This window comes from Garra rufa, chromosome 1 (genome assembly GCF_049309525.1).
Source record: "Garra rufa chromosome 1, GarRuf1.0, whole genome shotgun sequence".
In the NCBI taxonomy this organism is placed as follows: Eukaryota; Metazoa; Chordata; class Actinopteri; order Cypriniformes; family Cyprinidae; genus Garra; species Garra rufa.
In genome coordinates, this window is record NC_133361.1 from 72,429,919 (window position 1) to 72,451,509 (window position 21,591).

At 37.0% G+C, this 21,591-nt stretch overlaps 1 protein-coding gene across 1 annotated transcript; it reads left to right on the forward strand.

Moving 5' to 3' along the window:
• Positions 1-700: 700 nt before the first annotated feature.
• iqck (IQ motif containing K) lies at positions 701-21,402 on the forward strand. The gene is made up of 7 exons (XM_073844832.1): positions 701-774; positions 923-1,049; positions 2,400-2,452; positions 2,580-2,657; positions 3,115-3,199; positions 7,723-7,837; positions 20,331-21,402. The coding sequence occupies exons 1-7, from the start codon at positions 704-706 to the stop codon at positions 20,540-20,542; spliced, it is 741 nt and encodes a 246-aa protein (XP_073700933.1). The 5' UTR covers positions 701-703; the 3' UTR covers positions 20,543-21,402.
• Positions 21,403-21,591: the final 189 nt, after the last annotated feature.

The window sequence follows — 21,591 nt, forward strand, 5'->3', positions numbered from 1 at the left end:
AAAATGCCAATAGTGTTATTTCTGCATCACTTTTGACAATGAAAACTACTGCAAAATGTTCTATATCAACTCTGTAACAAGACAAAGCCTTTGAAGCGGGGATAAAAGATTTTTGCCCAACCAAAGCAAACACTTCTCACCATAATGGTAACATCAAACCAAACTATCACTTTCAAACTGACGTCAAAATTTAAACCTCTGTTAAACTTAATAAGACCTTTTGTAAAGTTTGGGTTTTTACTTTTGACCAAAAATTGGACTTCTGAGCAACATTTGAGTCTGCATCCAATATCCAATGGGAAGGTTCCCACTTAAATCTATTAAAATGTTAGAGGATGATGTTGTTATTAATAAACATTTGTAGAATGTTTTTAGAGAATGTCATTCTACCTTCTATGAGAATATTCTGGGCACTAAAATAAAATGTGCCACTGAAAACATTACCAGAACATATAGCATAATGTCCTCTGAGACATCCAACGTCAAACGTCGAACCAACTTTATATCGGTTGATAAAACGCCAAAAAATGAAATGTTGTTGCGGTTTCTCACACCGTATCATCCCGAAAATAATGCAAGTAACGTTACATGCATGCGAGTTATTACCTTGGTTAGTTCAGTTATTATTAGAGGGTTGATATTTGGAAAGACGTAAACTTGAACTAATAAATGAGTGATATTTGTCTGTTTTGCAGAGGAAGACATGAACGAGTCACAAAGTTCGTCAGACTCTGATTTGTACCTGCTCTTCATCAGATGCTCTTCTCAAACTGAGTAATTCAACTCTTAGTATTTCAGATTCCTTGCACTGTGTTTAAACTTTCACTTTTTCTTGAGCCATTTTATTTCATATATAGTAGTATTTGGTCTAGACTGACCACCTTTATCTAGTCTAAAATGTTTATTTCTCTCTCCGTAATAGATTTTCAGGGTCACCCGACCTTTGTCAGGGGCTCAGCAGATGTTATTTAGAGGAAAACGTGTTTCCTGTGCTGCTGCCTGGACTGGAGGCTTTGCTGGAAGAAGCACAGAAGCAGCGCTGCATGGAGGTCAGCTTTATGCATGTTTTAATGAATAAGCGATAAAAGTGTTGTTTTTGTTTGTTGTGTTCTTTCTCATTTTTAACTGTTATTAATAATAAATAAATAAAAATATAAGTTTGATAAGAAACGCGATGCTCATTGAGCAAGAGAAGCGTACTTGCAGTTAAAAGTTTGGAAACATATTTTTCAAGTGATCTGCATTTATATGATCAAAATATAGTAAAAACTGTAATGCTGTGAAATATTACAATGATATTTTAACATACACTGCTGCTCAAAAGTTTGGGATCATTAAGATTTTGAATGCTTTTTAAAGGAGACATTTCTGCTCATCTAGGCTGCGTTCATTTAAATGCTGAAAAACTGAAATGTTAATGTAATTTAAATAGTGGTTTTCTATTTTAATATACTTAATTTTCAGCATCATTACTCCAGTCTTCAGTGTCACGTGATCCATCAGAAATCATTCTAATAGACTGATTTATGATCAAACAGTTGTGCTGCTTAATATTTTTTCGGAACCCGTGTTACTTTTTTCAGGATTCTTTGATAAACAAAACGTTAAAAAAAACAGCATTTATTTAAAATAGAAAACTTTTGTAACAATAAACACCTCGTTCAAAGTTTGGGGTCAGTACATTTTTCCTTTCTTTCTGTCTTTGAAAGAAATGAATGCTTTTATTGAGCAAGGATGTGTTCAGTTCATAAAAAGTTAGTAAAAGATAGAAATATTTTCTAACAATATAAATCTTTACTATTTTGAAAAAAAAAATGCTGTTCTTTTTAACGTTTTATTTATCAAAGAATTCTGAAAAAAAAAATATTACAGGTTCCAAAAAAATACTAAGCAGCACAACTGCTTAATATTGATAATAAAACATTGATAATAAAGATAATGAATCAGTATATTAGAATGATTTCTGAAGGATCATGTGACTGAAGACTGGAGTAATGGCTGATGAAAATTCAGCTTTGCATCACAGAAATAAATTATGTTTTAAAGTATATTAAAATAAAATAAAAAACTTATTTTGAATTGCAATATTATTTCATAATATTACCTTTTTCTGTATTTTTGATCAAATAAATTTAACTTTGATGAGCATGAGAGACTTTAAACAAAAAAAAAAGTCTAACCCAAACTTTTGAGCGGCAGTGCATGTTCACATAAATATAGTTATTCTAAATTGTAATAATTTTTGCACAATATTACTGTTTATACTGTCTTTTTTGAGCACAAAAATGCAGCATTGGTGAGCAGAAGAGACTTTATTAAAAACATTTAAAAATCATAATAATTTCAAGCTTTTGACAAGTTTTTCATTGTTTTCATTTCACGTCCTTCTGTCAATCAAGAGGAAAAAGACAAAGTTTAATGGCTGTGACTTCCTCACTGAATGGCTATACAAGTGAGTGGGAGAAATGTGACCCTATGTATATTGCCAAGATTTAATGCTTATTTTGTTGTGACATTTATACAGCGAAATAGTTAATTGTGCTTAAATATGTTCTTTATTCTTCACTGTTGTCCGTCAGTAAAAACCCTCTTCGGACAGAACGAACACCTGTCAATTTTCAGACGATTCCTTTCGTCCAGAACTGGCTTCTTGAACAGTATGTAGATTCCCTAATAAACACTCTGGAGTACTCTGCCCTCCAAAGGCAAAGTGCAGTAACTACTCCAAAACTGAAACTGAGAAAAATGCCTTTAAAGTTTTTTACGCCAGCTAGTCAAACATGTTGACACTCTTGTTTCTCTGAAACACTCTCGTTTCTCTGGGACAAAATTAAACCAGGAGACTTAGCCACAAGACAAAACAGTTGTCACAAAGTCCATTTTAAGCCTAAACTCAATTTTGACCAAATGCGTAGTTACTGCGCTTTGCCTTTGGAGGGCAGTTTCAGTTCTCATTTCAACACTGTATGTGATTTTTTTTCTTTTTTTTTTTGGCATGACAAACATTTTTTTCTAAAAGAACAAAATACAGTCCAAAGTATTTCTAATGTTTACAATGAATCAAATATTAAATATAACAAACTAAAAAATAACATTTTCCTCCCTGTCTGTCAGTCCCAGGCCACTCCTCCCAGCTTCTCTACTTCTAACAGATGAGCAGGCTGCGGTGTTGATCCAGGCTTTCTGGAGGGGATATAAGGTAAGCAAAGTACAAAAAGCTGCAGAGATGTTATTAGCTGTCAGGGTACACTGCAAAAAATGCTAGAAAAACAAAAAATTCTAGACAAGTAAAAATAATTTTCTTGTTTTCAGAAAAAAACAAGTCAGAATTAAGTGAGTTTTTGCTTAAAACAAGCAAAATAATCTGCCAATGGGGTAAGCGAAAAAAATCTAATTTCAAACAGACAAAACAAGATTATTTTGCTTACCCCGTTGGCAGATTATTTTGCTTATTTTCAGCAAAAATGCACTTAATTTTTACTTTTTTTTTGTGAATACAAGACAATAATTTTTACTCATCTAGAAAATCCTTCTTGATTTAAGAATGTTTAGATATTTTGTCTGGAAACAAGACCAAAAATTCTAAGCTAGAAAAGCATTTTTTTTGCAGTGTACCATGCTTTTTTACACCCTGTATCAACCAGACTGGTTTGACAAAAAGATGTTTGTTTCTGTCATTCAATTTTCACCTATTGTATCCGTTAGGATTCTTCTTATTATTATTCTTCCGCTCTTGGCAGCCCATAGAACGGCTTGCGGGAAATTTGTATAATTTGGCACACTAATAGAAGGCAGTCTCAACTATAACCATAGCACGTTTGGAGTCTCTAACTCAAACTCTCTAGCGCCACCACTTGGCCAAACTTTCACTTTCTTTTTGCTGTTAACTTTTGAACCGTAAGCCATAAAATCAAAATTCTAATTTTCTCTGAATCCCTGGGTCATGCCGAGTCGAATGAACACCAAATTTCAAAAAGGTTTAGTTTTTTTTTTATAATTAATTGTTTGTAAAACCTACTTTTTCGAACTCGTCCTAGACGGTTTGTCTGATTTTCGCCAAAATTGGCTCAGATCATCTTCAGACCATGCTGGCAAAAAGTTATGGAATTCAAGTTGATTGGACAAACCGTTCTCGAATAACACGCTAATTAATTCTACGAAAAATGTGCAAAAATGGATGTGAGGCCATATCTCCGCAACGCTTTGGAGTATTGAGACCAAACTTGGTGTGTGTTATAACAAGCATGACCTGAGGCTACCTGCAGTGTTTCCTCACAGTGCCACCTAGTGGTCAGGAGATATGTAAAATGGCTATTTTTGCTTACAACTTCTTAGTGATTTGGCCAAAAATCTCGAAACTCGCCGTTAGATTCAGAAGAGAATGCAGGGTCGAACCATATCCAATTTTCCTATGTCAGCCATTTTGGGTGTCGGCCATTTTGAATTTAGCTTTAAAATGCTGTATCTTGAGAACGGATTAGCGTATCGTTTGGACAATAATTACAAAAATGTTCGGCACCATGCCCTGAATGTACATACAAATTTTGGGGCCAGCGCCACCTTGTGGTCAAAAGTTATAAGGAAATTTCGAAAAATGCTAATAACTTGAGAAAAATGGCTTATTGTCGTGAAAGCAATCTCAAAATATTCCTTGGGTCAGGCCGAGAATGTTGATACCAATTATGCCAAAATTGGCCTAACATCCTGTCCGCCATTTTGATTAATGAAGAAAACCTACTTTTTCGAACTCCTCCTAGACCGTTAGTCAGATTTTCCCCAAATTTGCCTCAGATAATCATCAGACCATGCTGACAAAAAATTATGAATTTCGTGTCGATATTCGAAACCGTTTGCAATTAACGAATCAACGAGTTTGCTAGAAAGATGCCAAAGCGCATCTGAAGCTGTATCTCTGCAAAGCTTTGAGATATTTGCACCAAATTTGGTATGAGGCATTACCACCTCACACTGATTACACCACATCAATTTGGTAACAGCGCCACCTATTGGTCAAGAGTAATAAACCATTCATTAACTATGAATTATAAAATGGACAAAAATGCTAATAACTGTAGATAGCATTAGCCTATTGTAATGAGATTAGTCTCAAAATATTCCTTGGGTCATGCTGACAACATAGATACCAATTATGACACAGTTGGTCAATCTTCATGTCCGCCTTTTTTAACTAGTCCTAAACCATCCGATTTTCACCAAAATCGAGTCAGATCATCTTCAGACTGTGCTGACAAAAAATTATGGATCTCATGTTGATAGATGAAACCGTTTTCGTACAGCGCCTCTACAAATTTTAGGCTTGATGCCAAAATGACTCTGAGGCTTTATCTCTGCAAAGCTTTGACGTAAAGACACCAAACTTTGTGACACTAAACACACCACATGGATTTGATAACAGCGCCACCTGTTGGTCAAACGTAATAAGCATTAAATCATATCAGTAGGCGTTCTACATAATTTTTGTGTAATTTTGACTAAAATTATCTTAAAATTGCTTCCTTTTACTCATTGTTGCAGTTGGTCTGCTGTTCCCTAGCTCCTCATTTTGCCCTTTGAATGCTTGGCCCCGTAATTGATGCTTGCAGCTATATTTTTGTTTGTTTTTATTGTGAATGTAGCCTACACAAATAAAAGAAATATTTAGAATAGTTTTGAATAATGTCTTACTCTTATATGACCACAAAAGCAGGAGTAGCCTATTGTAAGTGATCGTGCCGGAGCCTCCGGTGCACAGTTAAGCATTAGGCTACTAACTGGACAGCGGAGTCTGTTCATTATCATAATAAAATACAGCCAGCCAAACATATTGAAAAACCATGCTATTTTACTTCCCATCACTCCACAACAAATCCTTCAAATTTAACGGTAGCACAGAACTGAGAACAAACAATAACGAAAATATAAGCCAAAAACAAATGTAAATTGTTGTGCTTTTTGTACAAAATGAATACATTTTAACCTGCAATGTATTAAAGAAACATCAAATTAAGATGTGTATATTTGAAAGGTAACTCTTTTTTTTTTTACCAAAAAGTATTCATACCGCTTCATTTTTTTCACGTTATTATGTTAAACTGCTTTAAATTACTTTTTTTCCCCACATCAATCTACATCTCATACACCATAATGACAAAGCACAAAACAGGTTTGTAACAACTTTGCAAATTTATTAGAAATAAAAAACTGAAAAGATCCCGTTGCATAAGTATTCACACCCTTTTCTGGGACACTGGAAATTTAGCTCAGGAGCATTCATATTGCTTCTAGATGTTCCTACACTTGGAGTGGAGATAAACTGTGGCAAATTCATTTGAATGAGTCTGATTTAGAAAGGCACACACCTCTCAGAAAAGGTCTAACAGCTGAAAATGCATATCAGAGCAAAAACCAAGATAACTGCCTGTAGAGCTCAGTGTCAGACTGGCGTTAAGGCGATGATCTAGGGAAGAGTTCAGAAACAAATCTGCTGCATTGAAGGTTGACAGAAGCATTCTCCATAATGGAAGACGACTGGAACAACTAGGACTCTAGAAAATGTCTGACAGAGATGGAGAGGTTAAAACTTGAGGCAAAGAATGGCAGATAATTGCCAAATGCAGATGTGCAAAGCTTGTCACATCAGACCCAAAAAGACTCGAGGCTGTAAAGGTGCTTCAACTATGTACTGAGTTAAGGGTATGAATACTTATGCAATCTACTTATTCCAGTGTTTTATTTTTAATACATTTGTCAAATTTGCAAATCTGGTTTTTGCTTTGTCATTATTATGGTGTATGGAGCGGGGAAAAACTAATTTAAGGCAGTTTAACATAATGCTGCAACAAAGGAAAACGTGAAAAAAAAATGCAGGGGTATGAATACTTTTGCAAGGCACTGTATAAATAGTTCTAGGTATAATCAAATAATATAAATATGACTTAATGCGCTGTTGAACTTCAGAGAAACGGTGCTTTAAAGTGAGCAAGGCCACAAACACAGCTAATTCTGTCATGTGACACATTTTTTTTGCATTAAGGCCCTTTTCTCGACAAAAAGGTGTTTCCATGCAAATTTTTGAGACTTTAAACTATCGAAAGAGAATTTATAATTTAAGTTAAACAGAAAAATTTTAATCAACTTAATTTTGAAGCGCTAAATCCAATCCTTGGATGGAAACCTGGCTACATGTTGTTGGTTTAGGACACTGTGTTAGAGTCAAAAAGGTTGAGAACCATTGCTCCTTGCGATTTAATCTTTTTTTTAAGACATTCAAACCCATTATAATCAGTTCCATCCAGAGATCGCATTTGTCAGCTGTAGTCATTTGTTTCACATAATAATCTTACTTTAGTATGGTTGTAGATTCACTGTTTAGATGTGCTCGAAATATAGCATGCTGAGGACATCTACTGGTTAAACTTGCGTAAATGCATCAAGAAAAACAAAAACTGACTATCATGGAAACATGAATAAAAATTGCCTTCAAAAGACTAACTCTATAAGCAGAATCTCCCCCCCCCCCCCCCAAAAAAAAAGCATCTGTTTTTCCTTTACAATGATACTGCAGCGCATGAGCTTAGAGTAAACAGACAGTTATCGTTCACTGGTGTGGATGCAAATATAGTTATAATAGTAGTTATAGATATCAGCATTGTTCTTAATGTGAACAGGCCTTTAGCGTAGTAATATCACTAAACTATGTCAACATATTTTTTAATTTTTTAGGTGCGTGTACGTCCGGATGTGCAAGAGTTGAGGCAGTGGCAGAGAGAGCTGCGGGAAGAGAACTGCGACATCAACAAAACAGTTCAGGACTTCTGGACACGTCAGGAGAACAGAGGTCTAAACACAAGCTAAATGCTCTTTCTGAAAATCTGTAATTAAATATTTGAACTGGACAAATGTAGTCAATTGAACTTACAAGGTTTAATTGGAACATCTACATGAAAGTAAGGTGAACATCTCCTTGATAAGGGGAATGAGACAAGGGGATAAGGGGACGATTTTGAAAACGAGATGGGAGTTTTTCGACGTACGCTATCTGTATTGACCCGGATTACACCGACTACACACGCACATCACAAAGACGAGCATTTGAGGTTAAAATGTATACAAATTGTCCATTTGTTTCATTAGATAAGACCCCTCTTCCTCAGCAGTGTTGTTTTCGTCAACGATGACGATGACGAAATCATTTCGTTGACGCCACTTTTTTTTCATGACGATAACGAGACGATGACGAGATAAAAATGGCTCGTTGATGACTAAAACATGACGAGACGTGTGTGAGTTTTCGTTGACGAGACGAGAATAGACGAAAATGTTATCTGCCGCTATGGCACGCCGTTTTAGCATTAAATACTCTTTGCTATACTAGTATGGCAAGCCGTTTTAGCATTCCATCCTTGTTTGTCTTTTATGTTCTAAAACATTCCTTCATTATTGTAATTATTGGTGAAAATAGTCGATCCGGAAGCTCACATTGTGTTGAACTATAGATCTGCTATTTTCAGAACTTATAAGTGACACTACCCAACATAAAAATACATACTGACCTACATTAATTTGTTAAAAGACTACCTTTCCCCTTTTTTTGACTAAAACTAGACTAAAACCTTTTTGACTTTTCGTCGACTAAAATTGGACTAAAACGATCACATATAGAAGTGACTAAAATTTGACTAAAACTAAGAAGAATTTTAGTCCAAAAGACTAAGACTAAATCTAAGATGGTTGTCAAAAACAACATTGTTCCTCAGCTGGGATCATTTAGAGCCATTTAAACTCCATTTTCAAAGTTCAAACTTGGGGGCACCATACATATCCATTATATGGAGAGAAATCCTGAAATGTTTTCCTCAAAAAACCAAACATAATATCTTTACGACTGAAGAAAGACATGAACATCTTGGAGTGAGTCCATTATCTGTAATTTTTTTTTACTGAAAGTGAACTAATCCTTGGTTTGAGGAAAACATTCCAGGATTTTTCTCCATATAGTGGACTTCAATGGTGCCCAACGCAATGAAGGTTAAAAATGCCGTTTCAATGCAGCTCCAAAGCTACGCGATCCCAGCCGAGGAATAAGGGTCTTATCTAGCAAAACGATTGGTAATTTTCTTTAAAAAATTTTAAATGTATACTTTTGTTTTACCACAAATGCTTGTCTTGTCTAGCTCTGCAATGCACATGCATACTCTGTGCACTCTGGTTCAAGACAGTTAGATTGTTAAAAAAAACATCTAATAAACTTCAAAATGGCCTACATCACTGTTCTACCTTTTTTTTTGTAAAGGGCGTTTGACCCTCCTTGCCATTCACTTTGCAAACACTGGGTCGGTACTTCTGCAGCGATGTAGGACGATTTTAAAGAAATTTTAAAGAGAAAATGGGAGTTTTTCAACATACCCTAACTGTCTTGAACCGGAGTGCACAGGGTACGCATGCACATCGCAGATCTAGACAAAAAGTTTAAAAGTATTAAGAAAATAAGCGATCGTTTCGCTAGATAAGACCCTTATTCCTTGACTGGGGTCGTTAAGAGCCTGTTGAGCACCATTGAAATCCACTATACGTTAAAGAAAATTGTTAAAGACATGATCATCTTGGATGACATGGGGGTGAGTAAATTATCAGGACATTTTTATTTTGGAAGAGGAGTAATCCTTTAAAAACACACTTCTCTGTGCACAAATGAGAGGAGAACACTGTAGCGTATTATAAATTATAAATTAGGTTATTTTTTTGACAATCGTATTCTCTAAGCAGGTTCTTATTTTGAATATGTGATTTATTATTGGGAGATAACCCATGGCTCTATCATTGAGTGGACCAAAACGCGTTATTGGTGACTTCCACCTTAACCATTGAAAGTCACATCCTAAAAACATACAGACATCTGACAGATTTGTAATAGATGCACAAAGATGACACTTAAAAATAACTATATCAGGGATTTAAGTCTTAAGTTGCTGCGGCCAAAAATACATTGTATGGGTCATAATTATTGATTTTTGTCTTTTATGCCAAAAATCATTAGGAAATTAAGTAAAGATCATGTTCCATGAAGATTTTTTGTAAAATTCCTACTGTAAATGGGTCATTGACGTATAAGGATTTTCAACAAGCAAATTTTAAAATGCAAAAACTAATATCATCTTTTGTAGTTGTTCAAACAACAAGAATGTTAAGAATGTTAAATTCATATTACAATTTTAAATTAAGTGATTTTATAGTTTTTTCAGCTCGATGAACTGGCCGCAGCCTTAAAAAATGTCATGTGGTGCGACCATGATTTATATTAAAATTAATTAATTCCCTTAACATGCTTAACATTTCTTTTATATGTTCTCAGTAATTGAAGTGTTTAGAAACAAAGTATTTGCAATTCTTTTGTTTTTTTGCGAATAACGATCTCACGTTTGTTCTAGAATTTCAGAGTTGCCACCTTAAATGTAGTTAGCAGACTTATTTTCTCTGTAAATTGCATAAAACTGATAAAAAAGTTTTAAAAATACCATTTACTTAAGCATATTGTGGCAGTGATTCATATTCAGCCACATAAATTATATATATATATTTTTTTTTATTTAATACAGTTATTGCTGTTATTGGTCGCACCACATGATGAATGGTCGCTCCAAATGACACAAAGACCTTACATCTATTTAAAGAGATCTTATACAAAAAATAACAGATTTAAACTTTTTACATTTTATTCAAATTTCACAGAAATGTCATTAACACAAACATTAGTAAACATTTTTATAAAACATCACAAATATTTTTTGATCGGAACAATCATGTATCAGTATGTTAACGATTAATATGATCATAACTAAACATCATAAAACATCAAACAGATTTAAGTAAACACTTGCCTTCAGATGTAATTTAACAGTACAACTGATGAACAAACAAAAACTGAGGGGTATTTGCAGAACATGGCACTAAAAGTAGGTATTATTTTAACCCCATGTATTCTGGAATATTTCCCAATCTCGGCTGTTCAGTTTAGAGTAGCGGGAGTTTGCTGGCTCAGGTTCCGAAATGACAGCACGAATGTCATTCTTTCCATAGAAAATGGCATCTTGAGTTTGTGGCCACATGTAAAGGTTCTTTGTACCCGACTGCCGCATGGAGCTAATCTGCACATCTTCTCCCACAACCTCAAGGACCTGGCCTACATATGGAAGCTCATCATACGTTACAATCACAAACTTGCCACTCAAGTCTTGAACACTAGCTTGTTCCTTTGGTGGCTCAGGAGTGCTTGAGGGATCCTCGGCCTGGCACACAGTGTTGCTCAGGTCTACTTTTACTGGCTGATAACATAGGCATGTCTTCATTTCTGTATGTTTACAGAAGCACGACACCTCCCTATGACTAATTTGTGCAACTTGTGAAGACAAAACTTGATGTATCTTTAAGGTGCCCCTCACAGCTGTCAATTTTCCTGGAATCATCTCATCATATTTCTGAATGCTCTCTTCACTTATCCAGTAGTAAGTAATAGTTGACTTGGATTTTTTGGCCAGCATCTCATACACTTCCAGTGGAGTCTGCAGCTCACCTCCTCTTTGGACATAGAGATCTGCATCCCTCTTTACAGCACCACCAATGCCATCCGGGGCACCCTTTCCATGAGACTTTTCAGAATAGTTCCATGTAACATGCTTGAACTCAGAAAGAAAAGGCACAGTACTAAGGAGGTAGAAGTTTGTTTTGTTCTTGTACTGTGTGACAGGTCCATCACTGATTATATGTAGAGTTGTAATCTGTGGACAGGTTGCCCGAAGCTCTTTCAGTATGGGCTCTAAGTGTGCCCACACGGCTCTTTCATCATGACGAAGGCTTTCCGACAGTGTTGCATATGATTTGGTGCCATGGACTGTGTAGAGGACAGCAGTGTGTATTGTGGCCTGTTTTCGGCTGCCCCCAAAATGATAAGCTTGTATTTCTGTACTCATCTTGCAGGCATAGTTTTCCGAGAAATCAATATGAAGAACCGCTTCAAATTCAGTGAGATTTTGCTTTAGGTCACGAAACTGTTCAGTTTGGTGGATCCAGTTGAATTGATGTGCGGCTAAAGTCTCTAGCCTTTTGAGGAACAGCTCTTTTAAGTCCTGGATTGTCCCTGTGTGTGTTTGTTTTAAAACATTTACAAAGGTTTTCTCTCCATTCTTTGACTTTACCTGCTCCCATTGTTCCCAATGAACCTCAGTACAAGCTGTCTCTGGAAATTCAACTTCGTCAAAGCAGCACTTCGGACATACACGATACATGCATGCTTTGTTTTTAGGGTGACACACTATCATATTTATCAGCTCTGAGATGCTGGTTGTCCTCAGCAGTCCCATCTTGGCAAGTTTGTTAACCAATAGCCGGAGATTCTCATGTTCCACACATGCACATGTATCTCTATCCCTGGTCTTCGGCTCTGTGATATAAAAAGGCCGTCTTCTTGCAAACTGTCTGTAAGATATGGAGAGAGACTGTTCCACCTCTGATTGATACTGTGCATGGAGCTCAGTGAGGGGCTTCGTTAGAACTCTTCTTTGCTTCTTCTGTTTATTTTTGGTGATGGTGTCTTTTTTTCCGGCTAAAAGACGACTATTTTCATCTCTGGAAAGAAAATTGATAACAGCTTGCTTTCTCTGTGCTGACAGTTTCTTAGACCCTCTTTGCTTGAATTTTTCACTTAGGCTTGACCTTTGTCTTGCTATTAACCTCTTCTCACTCTTCCTGAATTTATCCTTTAGTTTTCTCTCCTCTGCTAGCTGTTTCCTCAGTTTTAAAACCTGCTTTTTCAGTTTACGCTTCTCTTTCTGCAGTCTTTTGTTACATTTCTCTGCTGAAGATACATTCCTTCTCTGATCTCTCTCTGGTGTGGAGGACACTGGTGGATTAAAATCGTCATTCAGAGGTATGGGGCCTATCACAGGTTGACCTGCATTTTCTGGCTGCTCTTGTGCTACATCTACATTAATCAGATCTGCTGGAATGCTGTCAACAGATGGTGGCGTCATTTCTAATACAGCATTTGCCATCTTCTTCCTTTCCCTGTAAGCCTGGGATGCGGCCTTCCATTTCTCCCTCTGTTTCTTTTTCTGTCTCTCTAGCATCTCACTTGACTTGACATATGGAATCTTTCCCTGCAGTTTTCTTCTCTGGTAGCTGAAACAGTAATGTAATTTAGCATCATGCCATAAATTAGTTGTGTTTAGTCTATTTTACTGACCAGTGCATGAATACGTTACCAAAAAAAAAAGCATTTTCTCCAGTTAATGAAAAATACACACAAGCAACTTCATAATGCTTTATTTATAGTTTTAATAATAATTAAAAAATAAAAATACCTTTCTCTTCTCCTAGCAAGGTACTCTGCCCTTGCTGCAGGGTCAGAATTAACATGCTGCCTATGGCGAGTGGTTTTTTCCTTGCTTGACAGTGGCATCTGGTAAAATCAATTAAAATAGTTAAATGAACGAATGAATGCATGCATGCATAATTACCAAACTGAAAGTACATGCTCTAAATGTTCTTTTTTTCCCTCATATTGTACACAGATTAAATATAAACCATCTAAAATATACATGTTTAAAAAATGACCCAAATTGCCTAAACTCTATTCCAAATTAGACTGAAATAAAGTACTTTATGTATTTAACCTATTAATTGAATATAAAATTAGAAAACCTTCCTATCTAGGACATATATCTATCATGAAAAACACTCTGCAGTGGTCGCGCCACATGATATTTGGTCGCACCGCATGATGTTTTCAAATTCATTTAAAATTTACAGGCACATAACTGGCCACCTAAAAAAATAAGCTAGCTTTTCCAAAGAATGCTACTATGAAATTTATAATAAAAATATATATTTGAAGAGAAAACTTAATATTCATTGTTTTTTTAAGGTCATACCACATGATATCCAAATGTGGTCACTACATAACAGCTGTTAAAAAAGTATTTTTATTCAAAATTTGAAAGAGAGCTACACACCTGCTTTCTGCTTCAGTTGCTCCTTGGCAGAATTGCAATATGATGCAACATCCTGTCTTTGAATGGATTTCAACATAAAAGTCCCAAAATGGTAGTTTCTTGATGGTCGCACCACATGATATTTTATAAAATGGAAATCATCGGACAAAGTTTGTTTGTATATTATGATGGAAATATAAATACAAATGCTTTGCAATTTTATACACAATTACAAAACACTGCCTAAATTATGCCAAATACTGCAGAAAATTAATTTGAATAAATTTAAGGTGATTTCAAAGATGTTTACCGAAAAAAAGTTATGGCCGGACGGTCGCACCACATGATGTTTTGACACTTTGAATAACAAAAAAATTACAAATAACTTATGTTTTTAGAAAAGTTAAAATTGGTCCATATTCGGGAGAGGTACCTCTTACATATGGCATATTTTTTGCATTTAAACCAATTTTTTAACAGAAAAAAAATAAATCGGACAAAAAATGTAGGCGTCACGTCAATGACCCAAATATCAAAATGTAATTTCTGATTAGTTATATGCATTGTTAAGAACTTAATTTGGACAACTTTAAAGGTGATTTTCTCAGTATTTTGATTTTTTTTTTCACCCTCAGATTCCAGATTATCAAATAGATGTATCTCGGCCAAATATTGTCATATCAAGTGTATCTAACAAACCATATAACCATAGAAAGCTTATTTATTGAGCTTTCATATGATGTGTACATTTCAGTTTTGTCAAATTTAACCTTATGACTGGTTTTGTGGTCCAGGGTCACAATTAAGACATTATATGTTGTAAAATTGCATGAGTCACTCAGTCAATGCAAGTATACAGGTAACAGATACATCAACCAAAATGTGGGTTTCAGATTATAATGTTGCAACAACTAGTAGATCTAGTTGCCAAATGTTCTGAACAACTCCTACGCTGCCAAATTTATGCAACCAGACCTTAAAACAGAGAGTAAGAGGAAAAAATTAATTATGAAAATTGTATGTTTAGTACCATGCTTATCAGCCAAAAAGAGGTGGAAACACAAACCAAAACCTAGGAGGAGCAAACGCAACGATGTAACCTCAAGAACAGACAAGGGGAGTGTGGAACAAAGGACTATAAAAACACAGACAAAGGGGAGTGGCAAGTGTGTGTGTGTGTGTGGGGGGGGGGGGGGGGTACTAGGAAAACTCTACAAAACCGATGACAATCCTGACAGAAAGTTAGTGAAAAATTAAAAGGATAAATATTTTGTCAAAAAAGTTTTTTTTTCCATCTTGATGTACACCTGATGTGCGTTTCAAACATCTAAACCTTGTTAACCATCACAAAATATAAAGATTATTATTTATATACAGTTGAAGACAAAATTATTAGCCTCCCTTTGAAATTTAAATTCTTTTTCAGATATTTCCCAAGTGATGTTTAACAGAGCAAGGGAATTCTAATAGTATTTGTTATATTTTTCATCTGGAGAAAGATGAATTTATTAGTTTCAGTTGGCCTGGAATAAAGGAATTATTAAAAAAAAAATGCTAAGGTCAATATTATTAGTTTGATTGGCTACGGAACAAAACACTGTTGTCCAATGACTTGCCTAACTAACCTAACTTGCCTAATTAAACAAATTAATCCTTTAAGCATTTAAATTGCACTGTAAGCTGAGAATTAGTATTTTTTGTCATCATGGCAAAGACAAAAGTTTATCTAAGCTTTTTCAAGTGTTAAGAATTGGCGTGAGAATTCTCACACAGTGGATAACAGAGGGAGAAAGTGAAAGATTTCAAAAACTAGTGAGACTGCTAAGACACTAGTGAATGATTTAGCTAGATTTGAGACTGATGTCTCAACAAAGTCACTAGAGGCCCACACAGGAATGGACTGCGAGGTTGCCGACCAGGAAAACCCAATTTCTGAAGAAGAGACACCTTTAAACTATACTGTGACATTTGAAGGACAACCTAAAGAAAAATTATGCACACTAGAAATGTATTCTTTGGTCAGATGTGACAAAACTAGAGTTCTTTGCCACAGAGATGTTGCTTATGTTTGGAGAAAGAAGGGTGAGGTGCTCAACCCAAAAGACCCCGTTGTTAAACGTTGTGAAAGGACCCAGAGTAAAACATGGCAGTGGGAGTATAATGCTGTGGGGATGTTTCAGTGTGTTTGGAATTGGGAATCTTGTCAGCATCAAAGGAATCATGGAAAAGGAAGACTACGAGAAGATTTTGAAAGACAACCTCAGGCAGTCTGCAACAAAACTTGGTTTGCGTTGATTTTTTGTTTCTAGTTGTATTACAAACACTCCAAGCTTCCTAAATAAACTATTATGTTTGATGCAGTGTTGAAAAAAAATCTTCTCCCTGTTAAATAGCACTTGGGGATTATATGAAAAATAATTAAATATATCATGGGGGGCTAAAAATTTTGTCTTCAACTGTATGTATATAGAGCTTTAAAGATTGTTAATGCAAGGAGGTGGTAGTGGGCATAAGCTCCTACTGCCTATAAAGTGCTTTTCAAAGGTATGCATCTCGGTTACCCTCTCACCCAAGTCCAGCTCCTAGCCTTCGTGTGTGGTCCAACATCCAAACCCAGTGGAACTGTTTTCACTGAAAGGAGAAGGGGCAAAGGTATGCCACTGTGGTGCCTTAAATCCAGTTTTCTTCAGGCAGATTGGGCTGTTTAACCTTGAAATGTAGTTCATCAAAGAAGTAAAATGTTAATTCCAAACTTCCGCTGCCTTGTGGTTATACCTAGTTATGAGAAAGACTTCAGGAGTCAACCCTGAGGAAAAATCCGAATTGGAGTTCCAAAGGCAGTTTAGGGCTGTTTACAGCTCAGCTCTGGCAACTCCTGTGACACTATCAAAACCAAGCTAGGGCTTTTTCCCTTCCCTTGGACAGAGGGGACCTGCTGCATGGGTAACAACCCATCCTTCATAACTAAACTATTACCTGGGCTTCACACACTGGAGAAGTCACTTCAGCTTTGCTATGTCAGCGTAGGAACATCACGAAAAGCAAGAGTCTACCGATTATAAGTCTACTATTTGATTGGCGTAGAGCGAGACACCAGGGGATTATTCCAATGGTGGATTGGAAGCATCTCATTGGGTAGTCATTACCTGACTCGAACTAGGCAGCCCCCAGCCATGGCATCACAGATTGTAACAATTGGCCTTATTGGAACATGTTACAAAATGATCACAGATGAGTGAGTTAAACTCACAAGATGGTCATAAACAAGGAGCTACAGAGGTTGCAGCTAGACAGTTTCTCTCCAGGAAACCAGGATCCCAGACTCTGGATTCGGGGAGAAGGATTTCACCTTTTCCTGGCAGGGCAAGTAAGAATTAGATCAAAGAGAACATTGTGTAGGCTTTGCAATCAAGAACAAACTGCTGAAAAGCACTGTTCCTTCAAATCTGGGCTCTGAGCGTGTCCTTTCAATGTAGCTCACACTACAGCAGGATTATAGCACACTACTACACACTACTATGGCATTATCAGTACTTAGCAAACAACTCTGACTGAAAGGGAACTTGTCCTTTGCTTCAGCTGTGGAAGTCAGTCACGTTCTGCATTATATAAACTTTCTAATGTATGGGGTCTCATTTGGGAGCCCCAATCACCTCTCAGTAGACTGGAGATGTCAATAAACATTGGCGAGTGGAATTTGTATGCCTAACTACTCCTCCATACACATGTATATAAGGAGGCAGCGCTTATCCACCAGCTCAGATTTTTGCTTCGGAACTGAGTAGAGTATTGGTGAAAGAGGCAGGCTCCTTAAAGTTCATGGCCATCTTTGGCTCAACCTTGCTGATGCAGACAAAATATTCATTTCTTAACGCCCCCATCTTCCAGGCTGGCCTTTTTGGCGACACTTGGCTTTGTCACCAAGCAGAATGGTCACCGTAGAAGCCCTAAATGCCTGCCTGTCCTGGATGAGCTGGAGAGAGAACCCACCTTGTCTGTAGAGCCTTGCATTTCAGCCTGAGTCCAACAAGGCCCGACTTACTTATGCCCCCTAGTGCTGGGCTAACTGAGACATATTCCTTTGAAGAGCTCTTTGTGGGCAGTAGGAGCTTATGCCCACTACCACCTCCTTGCATTAACCTTTGGAACTTTATATACATATAATTGAAGACAAAATTATTAGCCCCCTATGATATATTTTATTATTTTTCAAATAATTCCCAAGTGCTGTTTAACAGAGAGATTTTTTTTTTCAACACTGCTCCTTTTTTTGACATAAATCAATTAAAGTGTTAGAAATGTCTGCTGTGCTGATGGAAACAACATGAAACCATGCTACTGTGTCAAGACTGGCTCACGTAATTTTTAGTGTCCCTACCAGTAGGCCGGGTCAAGCACTAGATGGAGCATTACTCTGAGTTGTATGCAAGGGGAAACACGGTAACCTAAGAAACCCTGAATGCTGTGGAATGCCTACCTGTCCTGGAGAGAGAAACCACCTTTTCTGTAGAGCCTTGCATTTCAGCCCGAACCCAATGAGGCCTGACTCATTTATGCTCCTAGGGCTGGGCTTCGGCCAATTTAACATCATAGTTAACATGCCGGAAGGCCATTGGGCCTGTTTTTAGCTTATGCTTCTTTTTGTATTTTAGACATCCATCAATTAAAGTGATGGAAAAGATGTGGTGCGCTGGTGGAACCAACATGAGACCATGCTACTGCGACCGTAAAAACTCACATGGGGTTTAGTGTCCCCACCAGCAGCAGTTGCGAATGTGTCTGGGAGTCCAGCTAAGACCAGCTACTTCCAGCCTAAACCAGCCAACCAGCCTAAGCTGGTTTTAGTTGTTTTTTTTTTCAGCAGGGGAGTCATGAAAGGGGAGGGGATTAAAAGATGAGTGGCCAAAAGTTTTGAGAATGACACAAATATTAGTTTTCCTAAAGTTTGCTGCTCAACTGGTTTTAGATCTTTGTTTCAGTTGTTTCTGTGATGTACTGAAATACAATTACAAGCACTTCATACGTTTCAAAGGCTTTTATCGACAATTACATGACATTTATGCAAAGAGTCAGTATTTGCAGTGTTGGCCCTTCTTTTTCAGGACCTCTGCAATTCGACTGGGCATGCTCTCAATCAACTTCTGGACCAAATCCTGACTGATAGCAACCCATTCTTTCATAATCACTTTTTGGAGTTTGTCAGAATTAGTGGGTTTTTGTTTGTCCACCCGCCTCTTGAGGATTGACCACAAGTTCTCAGTGGGATTAAGATCTGGGGAGTTTCCAGGCCATGGACCCAAAATTTCAACGTTTTGGTCCCCGAGCCACTTAGTTATCACTTTTGCCTTATGGCACGGTGCTCCATCGTGCTGGAAAATGCATTGTTCTTCACCAAACTGTTGTTGGATTTTTTTGGAAGAAGTTGCTGTTGGAGGGTGTTTTGGTACCATTCTTTATTCATGGCTGTGTTTGTGGGCAAAATTGTGAGTGAGCCCACTCACTTGGGTGAGAAGCAACCCCACACATGAATGGTCTCAGGATGCTTTACTGTTGGCATGACACAGGACTGATGGTAGCGCTCACCTTTTCTTCTTCGGACAAGCCTTTTTCCAGATGCCCCAAACAATCGGAAAGAGGCTTCATTGGAGAATATGACTTTGCCCCAGTCCTCAGCAGTCCATTCGCCATACTTTTTGCAGAAGATCAATCTGTCCCTGATGTTTTTTTTGGAGAGAAGTGGCTTCTTTGCTGCCCTTCTTGACACCAGGCCATCTTCCAAAAGTCTTGGCCTCACTGTGCGTCCAGATGCACTCACACCTGCCTGCTGCCATTCCTGAGCAAGCTCTGCACTGGTGGCACTCCGATCCCGCAGCTCAATCCTCTTTAGGAGACGATCCTGCCGCTTGCTGGACTTTCTTGGATGCCCTGAAGCCTTCTTAACAATGCAGTGGAAAGTTTTTTTGGGGGATTAAGTTAATTTTCATGGCAAAGAAGGACTATGCAATTCATCTGATCACTCTTCATAATATAACATCCTGGAGTATATGCAAATTGCTATTATAAAAACTAAAGCAGCAACTTTTCCAAATTCCAGTATTTATGTAATTCTCTAAACTTTTGGCCATGACTGTAGAGATGTCCCTAAAGATTTTTGTAGTTGACTAGTAGTTGTTCATTCAAGCTATTAGTCCACTAATCACACGTTTACATTGTCTTTATTTCAGCTGTTGAGCAGCTGGCGAAGCTGATATATTGGAAGGTTATTTGCACAAATCTCATTTGTGATTGTGCAGCTGTAGTCCTAGTACTGAATTATGACCTATTGTTTTTTGTTTGTTTTTTCAGTTTGGTCAGAGCTGGTTGAACTTGTTGACAGCGCTGACCAGCATGTGGAGGCTGGTGTGTCCATTGAGGTGGTTCCTCCTACACCTCAGAGCAGAATCCTGTATACACCAGCTCCTCAGAGCACCTCAGAGAGAAAAGAGCTGCTCAAGCCAAGCTTCTCCTCCCAGCGCACCACCACTCCACATCATGTTCACAACGTAACTGCAGAATGAAGAATAGTCTGAATTGCTAAAAATTGCAGAATGAAACCTGTCCTAAGGACCCCCAACACAGCACATTAAAATTGCTCCCTATAACTTATTCACTATTCCCTATATTAGTTCACCCGTACCTTTCACTTGAAGGAGTGAATGAAAACTAGTGAGTGAATTCAGATACTAAGTGCACCGGAAGGAATACTGCTTTTGCATAGTTTGCTTGCCGTTTATTAATCATTTCAAATGGGCAGTTCCAGTAGTAAGATTAAAAGATTTATCTTGAATTCTGTCACAGAAATTACGTATAAACCCCAGTTAAACAATTTAATATTTAATTTACAACGAATTTGTACCTGTGATCTACGCTGTATTACGCCGTGGATGAGCGCATTGTAAAATGAACAGATGGATGATTCAGCTGCGAGTGCCATCTTCTGGCGAGACGTGGGAATTCGTTCAAAAACAATGTTGAATAGGGGTTGAATAATTATGACAGAGCTGTTATGATATACTTTATATATTGACATTATCACTTTTAATATGGCAGTAAACTGTTGTAGAGGCATTTCTTATAAAGTCCTGGATCTTCAGAAAAGTTTGTATTTGTAAAGTACTGGAGTGTCTGGGGGGTTGAATATTTTCGATTGCAGCTGCGGGTATATATATTTTTATTAAATAAAAAAATGTATATATTCTCTAATGCTCCAGCCAAAAATAAAAATTCTCACTTACTCAAACTCTTGGGTCGAAGATGTATAACTTTCTTCCATAGTACACAGAGATGTGTACCAAAAAAAACAATATATGAAAATATGAGAGTTCATATAATATGAACAAATGGGGTTTGAGATCTTACCCCAACAGTTAAATGTTATCTTTTTCAAAACATTCCCTCCAGTTCCCCCAAACAATAGACATATGAAGCTGATATTCAACATGATTCAACATAATACAGTCTCTTCTCACTATTACATGGTGATACAATAAATTAATGACACTCAAAACTGTATCGACTTTTTTTGAATGAAATGGCATGGGAAATTAAGATGAAGTTCTGTCCACTT

What these genes read in the sequence shown, in the direction of transcription:
- iqck (XM_073844832.1), top strand. Translation starts at nt 704, where the DNA reads ATGAACGAGTCACAAAGTTCGTCAGACTCTGATTTGTACCTGCTCTTC. An exon ending in AGATGCTCTTCTCAAACTGA is followed by an intron (nt 775 to 922) that starts GTAATTCAACTC and finishes TCTCCGTAATAG; the next exon opens with ATTTTCAGGGTCACCCGACC. An exon ending in CTTTCTGGAGGGGATATAAG is followed by an intron (nt 3,200 to 7,722) that starts GTAAGCAAAGTA and finishes TTAATTTTTTAG; the next exon opens with GTGCGTGTACGTCCGGATGT.